A 13,320-nucleotide genomic window follows, 5' to 3' on the forward strand; every position below is an offset into this window, starting at 1 on the left:
GGTGGCAGCTGGTGTGGTTCCCCTATTTGAATTTTGGACTGTGCTGCCGCCACTGCTCGCACATCATCAGGACAATAAGAGAATAAGCCCTGTCTTAAAATAACTGGATTGCTTAGGACGGTTTTAACACAGGTATTATTTAAATAGGGAACCTGAGTGCGCTTGTGTTTGTGAGCTGTATCCGTACAAACACACGGGACGCCCAAACGGTATCTGTACCTGGAGTTAATGGCTAAAATGTGCACGTGGCGGTCTGCCTTATAGCATTACGGTTCCTCCATTTTTACAGCACCCTGTTTTACCACCACGTATATCCTCTGCAGATAAAGACCACAAAAATGTACAAATGAATATAGATGTCATCGTTTCCAATAAGCAACAGTTTTGACCTAAAGGAGAAACAAACATTAATATTGACATATATATTAATAATGTATACATTACAACATATGGTGTGGATCTGTGTTATTCTGGGGCATCAGCAACTTCCCCAAATTCCTGCCAAAACTCCATCAGCTACGTGTAATGACTTCCCATACGCTTCTAAGGTGCACCACTGACTCCAGCAACCTCTGAACCCAGCTATTTTATCCTACTTGTTTATTGTGTATTTGCACCGCGTGTTGTTAATAAAGTTCATCCAGACTGTGGGTTCCACCCGACTTCCTGGTTATGCGGTTCAGCCGACTTCCTGGTTGTGCGTTCCACCCGGCTTCCTGGTTGTGCGTTCCACCTGGGTTCCTGTCCGTGCGTTCCACCTCATTTCCGGTTCCTAGGAGCCCGTAGTCTCGGCCTAGCCATGGCCGGCGGGAGTCGTGATCGCTGGGCTTCTCTGCTCTGCCTTCGGGGACAGTTTTAGGGAAGGTCTGTCACATGACCGGCGGCCGCCCAATCCGTTTCGAGTAAACTACCGCACGGGGCGAAGGGTTACCTAGCAACCGACCAGTGCCTGCAGCTGGGACACACGTATGTATGGGGCCAGGTGTGTACTGCCAGCAAGTCTCTGGGGGCAACCATGCTGGGTATTACCCCAGATGGGTAATCATCATGCTAGGTGTGTGTGTATATATAATATATATATATATATATATATATATACACATACATATACACACACTACTGCATGGCAAGCGACATCTGTAATGGAGCAATTAGATAATAGGTATATATACATTAGCCTCATTTGTAGTGGGAAGGGACCTGTCATGTAATACATTACGCCGCAGCCGATATCTCGCTATTGATCATTTTAGCGATTTTGGGGTACCAGAGCACCTATATGCGACCCACATGGGAGATGTCGGGGTGCTCCCTTTTATATGGTCCTCATGAGGTCATGATCCGATAGCATAGGATATATACAGGTTGAGTCTCCCACATCCAAATATTCGGAAATACAGAATTTTATTAGCATGACTGAGGTAGTGACACCTTTCTTTTTGGTGGTTCAATGTACACAAACTTTGTTTAAGGCACAAAATTATTAAAAATAAAGTATAAATATTACCTTCAGGCTGTGTGTATATAGTGTATATAAAGCATAAATTTATTATGTGTGGGTCCCATTCCCAAGATATCTCATTATAGTATGCAAATATTCCAAAATACGGGATATTCCGATATCCACAATACCCCTGGTCCCCAGCATTTTGGATATGGGAGACTCAACCTTTATTGCCATTGCATCTCTACATAGCAAGGGGCTCCTCCATTGTTTGTTTTACGTAGTCTGACTAGGCCGCTCGCCTTAATTATTTGGGGCAAGACCTGTACAGTCCCGGTGCACTCACATTGCCTGTAGCCAATAAGCTGTAACTAGGGAGAAGAACGACACTCACAGGCCTTTTAGCACATTATATACCAAGGGTACATATAGCGAGCGGCGGCTTACGGCTCTGCGTGGAAGGAAGAAGGCGGATAGCAGGGATAATGAGGGTCTGCAGAGGATTGTGTTCAGATTTGCTTGATTTTACCGTCTTTAAATGATCTTAAACAAAGTGGCGGTATAATCTAATAGCCCAAAGAGACATACCATTTTTAAAACAAAAGAAACCCCAAACTGCATAATACTTGGGGCATCCTGTTTTTGTTTGACCAAAGATGATGGGGAGATCTGGGCATTGAAAACTCGACCGTCCCTTCACCATCTCTGGAGAGGCTAATGTTTTCTGTGGTGCCGAGGTCATTGTCTCATGATTACGCGTGATTATCAGACAATAACTACTAAGGGGACTCCCCTCTTTGGAAAGGGTGCCCTAAGTGTGCCAACATGGGGAGATGGGGCACTTTTAGTACCCTTTACCGTGCTGGCTTTTCTGTATTGTAGTGGAATGACGGAGCAATGACTTACTCCTTACCTGTGGTAAGTGGGGATTTGTTCAGTATCTTCTTTACCTGCCAACAGCGCTTGAGTGCTTGAGGACGAGTCCTCCTCACGTTTGATGTACATGCTGGGGACAAGTCACACTTGTCCTTAGCACTCAAGTTAATGAGGGAAGGTTGATAAGGGATAGTTGGAATAAAGAAAGGACTATCCACCTACAGATATTTTTAGATATCGTCCTTGGTGAGTAGCTTAATGGACAACTGCACATTAGGCAGCTATCTAAAGAGACAACCCATAAAAAAAACATATGGTACACTGTATAGTTTTTACATGCCAGGAAGCAGGTAACCATCTCCCACACAGCAATGAATATTCATGAGTATTATTGAGAGAGCGGATGTACATGTTACCTCCGTTACAATTTCTTTTCATACGCTGAGAATCAAAATAAGTTTAATAGGCAGAAATATCGTTCGGCATTACCAATCACTTAGGGTCCGTGTAACAGGTTGCCCTTTAAAAAATTAGTTTGAACAATCCGAGTACTGCAATATTGAAAATGTAATTTATTATGTATTTTTAGATTGAGCTTAGAAACCATGTGAAGGGGAAACCAGTCTGTAGCGGAGAGAGCATCTGACCGATCTACTGAGGATGGATAAAGACAGGACTTGGCTGACTGATACGATATTGAATATCACCCTAGAGATCATCTACGTGTTGACTGGGGAGGTGAGGGAGTCTGGGAGTGTCACAGTGACATCACTCTTATCTCTATTACTAACACAGGGACCTGACTGGGGAGGTGAGGGAGTCTGGGAGTGTCACAGTGACATCACTATTATCTCTATTACTAACACAGGGACCTGACTGGGGAGGTGAGGGAGTCTGGGAGTGTCACAGTGACATCACTCTTATCTCTATTACTAACACAGGGACCTGACTGGGGAGGTGAGGGAGTCTGGGAGTGTCACAGTGACATCACTCTTATCTCTATTACTAACACAGGGACCTGACTGGGGAGGTGAGGGAGTCTGGGAGTGTCACAGTGACATCACTCTTATCTCTATTACTAACACAGGGACCTGACTGAGGAGGTACTAATTACTGTGTCCTAATACACAGGAGTACACTGTAGTGAAAAAGACATCTGTAGAGTGTCTGACACCCAGCAGCCGCCCCCGTGTGTCAAGAGGACTGAGCAGGACCCAGAGCCCCATCACGGTGCCTCCACCTCACTCACTGATACATGAGAAACACAATGATCAGAAGATCCTGGAACTCACCAACAAGATCATTCAGCTGCTGACTGGAGAGGTGACTGCTGGGAATGGGACATTATACGGTAACACCGGGGGATGTGTCTGGGTGATGACTGGAGAGGTGACTGCTGGGAATGGGACATTATACGGTAACACCGGGGGATGTGTCTGGGTGATGACTGGAGAGGTGACTGCTGGGAATGGGACATTATACGGTAACACCGGGGGATGTGTCTGGGTGATGACTGGAGAGGTGACCGCTGGGAATGGGACATTATACAGTAACAGCAGGGGATGTGTCTGGGTGATGAATGTATCATTGTGTGTGCCAGTTAGAGTCAACTAAATATACCTACAGGGGTTGGATACGTTACGTCGAGTCTCTCTAGGTCCACAGTAACCTGACAATGTCAGCGAATGTTTTGCGCTGACGCTCGCACAGAAAGATTCACTCACCTAGTGAGTTACAGATCGTCAGCGTTTGGGGTAGGTAACGTTGGGTAGTTAGAGAAACGCTGGTGTGTCGGACCATTTCAACGTTGTTTTCTGGGCGTCCATAAATTAGCCGCTGCATCCTTGCAGGCAGCAGGTGAGCCCTCTGCGTATCTGGAGACTTGTTGTGTCTGCAACAGCTTAGACTTACTCAGAAGGCTGATCGATCTGCATTTGATGTTACCATTTTAGTGCGTGAGCGGCGGATGTGAGATGCTTTCAGTGGGCGTCTCTAAGCACTGGACGGCGGGTGAGACATTAGCCTATTTTCGTAATTGCGTTCCGTGCAAGAATGCAGCTGCGATTACATTACGCGGATCTGAATCAGGCTCTCAGTGCACCAGCAGAGCAGGGCTAAGTTAGCTAAGGACCTTCTCTATTGTGTCCTGCTGCTAGCTCCTAAAAGGAGGGTCACCGATTCACTGACTAAGGGACAAATCCATTTGGCCGCAAACAATTACGCCGACCTCGCAACCAATTTTTGGATTACTGTGGGTAGGAGCGCTCCTAATACCTGCAATGTCCAATTAAAATTAATTGGTTGCAGGGTTTTTTGAGCTCAGAAAAAAAATCAAAACCTCACAGCTAATTGAATAACAAAAAATCCTTCACCTGCGGAAAAAAAACGCAGCAGCTGCGAGATTTTTGGTAAAACCCGCACTTAATTGGACATGCCCCTAAGAGTGTCCGGGCTTTACCTAAGAGATCATACTGTGAGTTAATATGCAGTCATCATCCACTATGGGAGTGGCGCTGGGCTGCGACTCTCTAGTCCATACACTCCCCAGTACACGGCGCCGACTGATGGTTGCCTCAGTGACCGGGTGATGCTGCCGCCCTGCTTGCAGTATCTGCCCACGATTTCGACTTTCCTCCCAGGCATGCTTTGTGGCTGGCTCCTCCCCCCCAGCTGTACTTGGCTGCAGGCATCTGAGGGCATGCTGGAGGCTGCAACTACACAGCCAGAGGCTGGGGAGCCTCTTAGGGTTTTTGGCTCAGTAAAACAGCCTATGGTTGCAGAGTGATGTGTGTGTGTGTGTTTCGTTGGGATTAAAACCTATAAAGTGGTTGTTCCTTACTGCAAATATACGGATACATTGCTTTAATGGAGATTATAAACTGTGGCTGGTAGTTATCCTTACTATGATTCATGCATTGCTATTTCTGTTATGTTGATTTAGAATTCATTTTAGCACCCTGCACCTGTCACAACCCGTGCAGTTCCTCTTTCCTACCTGGGGTGTCGCTCTCTGCTCTGGTGCTTCTAGCACACTCAGCTGATGCAACAAACTGCTGAGATACAGACCAGAAGCACCAGAACAGAGAGCAACACCCCAGGCTGCAGGGTGCTAGAATGAACACTACTGAGTAACCCTATTTATGTTAATGCTGCTGTACATTTGTGGGGATTATAACCCTACGGATAGATTCATGTACGTATGTATAGGATGTTCAGCTATTGCAGTTACGATTAACCAGTTGTGGGAATTACAAAGTGTTTTGTGAGCTTTATTAACCCTACCTGTACCGTAAGGCCGACATCCTTACTGGTTTATTCTGGTTATAGTCCATTACATTACTGTACCAATTACTGTTTCTTCTACATCTTTTATTTTTTTGAAAGATACATTTTTATTGTATTTTCCATGGGTACAGAAGACCGAACACATTGCCAAAATAATCAAAAGATCCAAGTAATATGGCAAAATATAGCCATGAAAGAGGAGTTAACTTCTACATCTTTTATATAAGTTTTAGGCAGGATTTAGTTTAGTTAAAGTTCAGCCTCATTACTTGCACTAGACCTTTTTGGAGGCTATATAGGAAGGTTATGTTGCTTTTTGGAAACAGATTGTTTATTGTGTCTATTTCCCAAGGGTGACACAGAGCCAGGAGCAGTCTGCAAAGGATGCGAGACGGAGGCCGTGGACCGGCCGTCGGGAAGTTCAGCGGATGAGTCGGTGATCCCGGAATGGGCTAAGTCCATGGCTCGGGCCATTGCAGATCTTACCAGGCGGGTAGATCGTCAGTCAGAGGTGAGTGACTTTTCTCTCCTTCGTGCCTAGAGAGTCCCGCAGCTTCTTTCTGACCCTTCAGCTGAGTCCGAAATTTGGGGGAAGTCCCTTTCCAAGGTGTCTGCATGAGACGCCTACTGTAATACCGCCTGGTATTTTGTTAGACGCCACGTCTGTCGCACCATTTGCACCAGCCTTATAGCATGTGCAGATTTACCGTCGGCGTGTGACATCCAGAGTGAGCAATGAAGCATCTGCGCATGCAAACACTTTAGCGTCGCGCCCGCGACTCGCCCCTAAGGCGCCCATAAGAAGGACCATCTTCGTGCATCCGTTCAGCCACCGCCCAGCACATTTCTAATACATCTCTGATACGGTGCGTCTCAATCACAACGGCACCTTTGTGCGTACACTCTGTGAAACGCATTTTGCCGTCTGAGTTTTGGGGATTTTTCACCCATGCACACTAGCAAATAAAAATCGCTCAACTCCGTAAACATCAGCTCTGATTCAGGCCACCTGACTCCTTGGGATGGGACTTTTCCGATTTCAATGCTCTGGCGCCCAGGGAAGTGGGTTGGTGGGTGGATGCCTCGAACTATGGTCCCTTTGGCAGGTTTACTCTTCAGGGAACTAGAATTGGCTACTGTGAGGGGACTCTACAAGACAACAGGAGAGCACACACAGGGAACAATGTCCTGCCAACTTCATTAGCTGCCTTAATATAGGAAGAAAAATGACGCTTCAAATCTACAGCTACATCGATGGTCTCCGCACTTTCCAAATCCCCTCAGGCTATTACCTTTGGCCCCATATGTCCTATTAACAACTTGGGGGGTTCCCGGGCGGGCTGAGACTTGTTAGAATGTCCCTAGTATCCGCATGGGGACACCTGGGCATTGTGGAGCTGAAACTACTGCTGGGAAGGTCATTATGCCCTGTATGAAGCTGGGTAACTGGGGAAATGCACAGTTTCTATACCCCATTCACCACAATGTTTATTGTCTATATAGGAGTATGTAGAAGAACAGAAGAGTCTGTGTAAGGACGTGATGATGGAGAATCACCGGCCCCTCACATCACTGGGTAAGAGGAGGGGTAATCACAGTCCTGCGTATTTAGGAGATGTCATCGCTATGTGATAGATACATTGTTTTATGTATACAGTGTGAGTGTGAAAGTTGAAAGTGTCACCCTCCATCTCGGTGGAGATAATTGACTGCCGTTACCAATCACACGCAGTGCTAGAGGGAGAAATGAACGGGATGCGTTTGGAATTGGAGTCTATTAAGGAGGTGGAGGAAGACCAAGAAAGAAAATCACATAGACACAACAGTAGCATTAAAGGAATTCCTGAGACCATTGATTGCTAGCCCTACATAAATTCCTCACCTACCTTTCACCCACACCTCGCTCTATGGCAAGCCGTTTTCGCAGAGATTGGTCGCAGTGGCAGATTATAAGAAAAGATGGATTCTACAGAAAAAAGCACCCTTTACTTCCTCACGTGTTTCTGCCGACCCAGAGGAAAGAGATCACATTTTAATGTGTACCCTCCAGCAGTGTCGGACTGGGGCATGAAGGGCTCACCGGGGGTATGCAGTGCTAGGGGCCCATGCTTAAGGGGTGTGGTCAGCCAGCAGAGGGGGTGTGGTCAGCCACTACAGCTGCTTAGCTAACCATTAGGCAAATCATGGTGTAGTTTCTTTAGAAGTGCATCAAGCACCCATGTTTATCCATGGTCCTGCTCCAGCAGGTAACTGACCCTATAATAGAGTAACAATGTATAATTTGAGTGCACAGTCTGGAACCTGACACCTAGAGGAGGGTGTGGGGCCCCCAGACAGTAGGGCCCATCGGGGAATTCCCCTGTACCCCTGTGGGCCAGTCCAACCCTGCCCTCCAGTCTGAAACACACTGACATCTGTATACCCGTCTAACCACAAAAAAATCACACACCCTTCTTTATTGAATTGTTCCAGTGTGTCGGGCAAATTGCATATTTCCCATAATCCTTACAGTAGAGGGGACTATAGCGTTATTCTCGACCCACAACTTGGCATACTGCAGTCAGTGTCTACTCAGACAGCCCAGGCTGAGTCTCAGCAACTTGTGGCACTAGTTAGACAGTTCAACCTCAGAGACACCTGGGGGGTAGATATACTACTCGGCGGTTTGTCCCCTGGATTTAACATTTACTTGTGCTGCCATTTTAATTCCATCGGTCAAAGCCTCAGGTCATCGGCAAAAAAAAAAATCAAAGATCTCTTTGGAAACCACGCAAACCCTCCAATGGAAAAAAAAACATCTTCGGCCCTTCTCCACTTTGGCCTTACTCCCCGATTTTATTAGAAGCTTGTTGGCATTGGTGCTCCGAGGCCTTGTGTTGCTCCGAGGCCTTGTGTTGCTCCGAGGCCTTGTGTTGCTCCGAGGCCTTGTGGTGCTCCGAGGACTTGTTTGAAACCAGCCTAGAGGGACGGCCTTTAATCCAGGCAATACGACAGCCCACGCAATGGTAATCCCAAAACCTGGTTGCAACTTTAGACCCATTTCACACTGCACGCGCCGAGTGTCAAATGTATGGGTTTTCCTTTATTGCTCCTCTCCCTGATGTCACATTGAGATAATACATACCTCAGTTTCTTTCTAGGTGACTAAGCTATACAATATTAAAAACGCAATCCAAATTCATCCCATAGTTTTTATGTGATGCCGGAACGAACAGACAGATAAACAAAAATTCCAAAAATGTGTGTTGTTTTTTTGTTTTTGTTTCTATAGTTCATAGACAGTCCCAAGGAGAACATTTCTCCCCCCCAAAAAATCGAACTTCTTAATGACTTTGGTGTCTTCTCTATTACACCTCTCTTTTCAGACCTGCAGGAATGAAAAAAAAATCTGTCAAAATCAATATCCCTTCTGTGAATAGGAAGAGATCTACAGAACATGACGTGACATGATCACTGCCCTCTGCTACTGTCACTTCCATTGTGACCCCCTGTTTTGTATTGCTACTGCAACTTTTGATGGGACATTTATACTATTTCACAGTGCGCTTTATTTTAGATCTTCCTGCACCCCTAAGCACGCTTCTGTTGAGGGTCTCTCCAAAGACCAGGAAGTTGTTGTGCACTTTTAAATGTGCTGGATAGAGTTTAGAGGAGTACCGATGTAAGTGTGATTTGTGGTCCTCATCCAATGAGCTTCGTATATGAAGGTGACTTATGGTGGTCCACAGGTTGGACACAATGACTGAGTTTGACTTCTCCACAAGGAATGTCCTTGCTTGTGTCAACTAAAGATGTCATACATGGCCAGCCAACCCGATTTTCCCCCCTTGGTGTTCCTTTTTGTTCTCTTTTAATGGATAGGATACTACTCAATTATCCATACAGCTTGTAGGTTTAACCACTTCGTGATGGGGGTAGTTCAAAGCTTTGTGATCACTGCATATCTTGCAGCTATCTGGACTTTCCAACACTTTTTGATGTCAACGGGATATTTTGAGATCAGTGAGGAATCTCCGGCTTCTCCGCTAAGCTTTACATAGAACTCTCTTTGAGTAAGTTAGTTAGTAACCATTGCTGGCTACTTCCCAGGAGCCCAAGGCTGCCATGGCTTCCAGGTGTGGAGCGGTGTATTGTTGAGGTTTTTATGCATCCAAGGTGGGCAGGGAGGGGTTAAACTATGCCAAATTGGCCAAAGTCGTCTACACAGATAATGGCATATTGTTGTTTCTCAACTGTACCCGCAATTCTTGCAATTTCTAATATATTTGATACGTTTACAGTATATTATTGTGGTTTTTAAAGAAAACGTACTAGAATAGGAGCCATGCAGCCCCAAAGCTATCCAGCTACACCAGTTGCACTACTGCTACACGAACCTACACCATCCACGCTTCTACTTCCTACACTCTACTGCTTCCTGCACCAACACAAGCCACACTCTACTGCTTCCTGCACCAACACAAGCCACACACTACTGCTTCCTGCACCAACACAAGCCACACACTACTACTTCCTGCACCAACACAAGCCACACTCTACTGCTTCCTGCACCAACACAAGCCACACACTACTGCTTCCTGCACCAACACAAGCCACACACTACTACTTCCTGCACCAACACAAGCCACACACTACTGCTTCCTGCACCAACACAAGCCACACTCTACTGCTTCCTGCACCAACACAAGCCACACTCTACTGCTTCCTGTACCAACACAAGCCACACTCTACTGCTTCCTGTACCAACACAAGCCACACTCTACTGCTTCCTGTACCAACACAAGCCACACTCTACTGCTTCCTGTACCAACACAAGCCACACTCTACTGCTTCCTGTACCAACACAAGCCACACTCTACTGCTTCCTGCACCAACACAAGCCACACTCTACTGCTTCCTGCACCAACGCGAGCTGTACTCTACTGCTTCCTGCACCAACGCGAGCTGTACTCTACTGCTTCCTGCACCAACACGAGCTGTACTCTACTGCTTCCAGCACCAACACGAGGCATGCTCTACTGCTTCCTGCACCAATATCAGCCGTACTCTACTGCTTCCCGCACCAACACGAGGCATGCTCTACTGCTTCCTGCACCAACACGAGCTGTGCTCTACTGCTTCCCGCACCAACACGAGGCATGCTCTTTTGCTTCCTGCAACAACATCTGCCATGCTATTGCTTTCCTCACAAACACCAGTCATACTGTGCTGTTATCCACATTCGTGCCACCCTTGCTAATATTAACTGCACCAACAGCCCTCAGTCTATAGCACCTGTAGCTGGTGGTACCACGGACTACACCCTCTCCTACCATAGACTATACCTCCTACTCCCTCAGCCTAAAGAACCTGCAGGCGGTGGTACCACAGACTAAACCCTGTCCTGCCATAGACTACACCTCCTCCTCCCTCTGCCTATAGGACTCCCAGGAGCCTTTGCTCCTCTGTATAACCATTGTGCTTACATTATCTAACCACAAAGTATTTCTCTCCAACAGGTCTCACTGGGGATACAAAAATATCTGGAGGATCCCGCTCCCCTATTTCTTCCCCGGACTGTAAGATTGAGGGTCACAGTTTTTTAGATATCCAGACTGCAAAATCCTCATCAGTACATGAACAAGACAGAGTCATTTGTAAGGAAAATGTCATTTCGTGTGACCATACACGGCATACATCTACTGATGTAAAGGAAGAATCGGTCTCCAGCGATGGGGGACATCCCACCAACATTTCTCCACCCGCAGATCAGACACAAAATCCATCTCCTATTAAGGAGGAATCTGTCTCATGTGAGGAAGGAAAAGTCACAGACACTGACAATTCTACATCCCCAGATCATGGACAGACTCCATCTAATGTTAAGGATGAGTCCTGTGAAGAGGTGGAGCTCGGCAATACTGACTGTTATACAGAGGATCTAAAATACGTGTCTCTTCATATTAAGGAGGAAAGTCTCTCGGGCGATGAAGGAAATCTCTCAGACACTGACAGTTCCATGCCCACCGACATTATAGAGTATACAACTATTCACATTAAAGAGGAGACTGTCTCTGGGGATGAAGGAGATCTCCCAGATAATACTCAGACTTCATCTTCATATATCGACAAGTACGGTCGGAATTGCAGACAAGATGCTGCCACGGAGAAACCCTTCTCGTGTTCTGATTGCGGCAAGAGGTTCAAGCACAAGTCCAAGCTCATCAGCCATAAGAGAATTCACACGGGAGATAAACCCTTCTCTTGCTCCGAGTGCGGGAAATCCTTCAACTGCAAAACGGATTGCCAAACCCACCAGAGAATACACACAGGGGAGAAGCCCTACTCTTGCTCCGACTGTGGCAAATGCTTCAACGTGAAATCCAATCTGGTTACGCACCAGAGGATTCACACGGGGGAGAAGCCCTACTCCTGCTCCGTCTGCGGGAAATGTTTCATCAGCAACTCCAATCTCGTTACCCACCAGAGGATTCACACGGGGGAGAAGCCCTACGCGTGCCCCGAGTGCGATAGATGTTTTAGTAATAAGTCGGAATATAACCGGCACCAGAGGAGTCACACGGGAGAGAAGCCATACCCGTGCTCCGAGTGCGGGAAGTGCTTCATCAGCAAAGCCGAACTGAATAGCCATCAGAGGATTCACACCGGCGACAAGCCGTTCTCTTGCACCGAGTGTGGGAAGTGTTTTAGCAGGAAGACCCAATTCATGACCCACCAGTGGATCCACACCGGAGAGAAGCAGTTTTCCTGCTCGGAGTGCGGCAAGTACTTCAGCAGCAAGTCCAACCTGGTGACGCATCGGAAGATCCACACCGGGCAGAAGCAGTACGTGTGCCCCATCTGCGGCAAGTGCTTCAACAACAGCTCGAACCTCGCATCCCACCAGAAGATCCACACGGGCGACCGGCCGTTCTCCTGCTCGGAGTGCGGGAAGTGTTTCATCACCAACTCGCAACTGGTGGCCCATCGGAGAAGCCACACGGGGGAGAAGCCCTACTCCTGCTCCGAGTGCGGGAAGTGTTTCAGCAGCAGCTCGGAGTGCAGTAGGCATAAGAGAATACACACAGGGGAGAGGCCCTATGCCTGCTCCGAGTGTGATAAATGCTACATCAGTAAGTCCAACCTTGTCATACACCTGAGGACTCACACAGGAGAAAAGCCGTTCGCCTGCTCTGAGTGTGGGAAGAGTTTTATCAGCAACTCCGATCTTATTAAACATCAGCGGATCCACACTCGGTAGAAAGCATCCTTGCTCTCCGTACAGATAACCCATTATATTAAAGGGCATGTACACTTTCGTGGGGAGGGGGTATGATGATCCCTTTCTTTTCTGTCTAGTAGAGCCTCCAAGTGTCCAGTGAAATGGCGGAGGACATATTTATAAGCTTCCTACCCAAGAGTTTGATGTAGCGTTCCTAGAGTAAGGTGGAAAACTAAAGTACTAGGAAACCTGAAAAGAACATAAATGACCAACAGCAGCCAAGAAATAAAGACACTCGTTTTAATATTCCATGTATAAGTCATTTGTATGTGTGATTATGGACAGCTTTACTGCCATCTAGGATTTGGCGGACGAAGGGCCGCCTCATATCATGTCCATGAAACTAGCCTCGTCCTGTATAAACCGATCTAGCTAGCCGAACACTAATGGAAACTATTTACTGTGCATGTCTGTTTTATACACGTCTGGAATGTTAATGACATTAAAGTTGAAT

General features: G+C 46.8%; 1 protein-coding gene across 1 annotated transcript; it reads left to right on the forward strand.

Moving 5' to 3' along the window:
- Nucleotides 1-780: 780 nt before the first annotated feature.
- On the forward strand, nt 781-13,112 carry LOC148505646 (uncharacterized). The gene is made up of 6 exons (XM_088447916.1): nt 781-982; nt 2,910-3,058; nt 3,452-3,643; nt 5,958-6,116; nt 7,109-7,181; nt 11,104-13,112. Exons 2-6 carry the CDS (start codon nt 2,981-2,983, stop codon nt 12,843-12,845), a joined length of 2,244 nt encoding a protein of 747 aa, XP_088304042.1. The 5' UTR covers nt 781-982; nt 2,910-2,980; the 3' UTR covers nt 12,846-13,112.
- Nucleotides 13,113-13,320: the final 208 nt, after the last annotated feature.

The sequence above is a fragment of the Taudactylus pleione genome, unplaced genomic scaffold, assembly GCF_031769625.1.
Source record: "Taudactylus pleione unplaced genomic scaffold, aTauple2 ptg000445l, whole genome shotgun sequence".
Classification (NCBI taxonomy): domain Eukaryota; kingdom Metazoa; phylum Chordata; class Amphibia; order Anura; family Myobatrachidae; genus Taudactylus; species Taudactylus pleione.

Coding starts and splice junctions, on each gene's coding strand:
- LOC148505646 (XM_088447916.1), top strand. CDS start 2,981: ATGGATAAAGACAGGACTTGGCTGACTGATACGATATTGAATATCACC. Junction 3,644..5,957: donor TTCAGCTGCTGACTGGAGAG/GTGACTGCTGGG, acceptor CTATTTCCCAAG/GGTGACACAGAGCCAGGAGC. Junction 7,182..11,103: donor CCGGCCCCTCACATCACTGG/GTAAGAGGAGGG, acceptor TCTCTCCAACAG/GTCTCACTGGGGATACAAAA.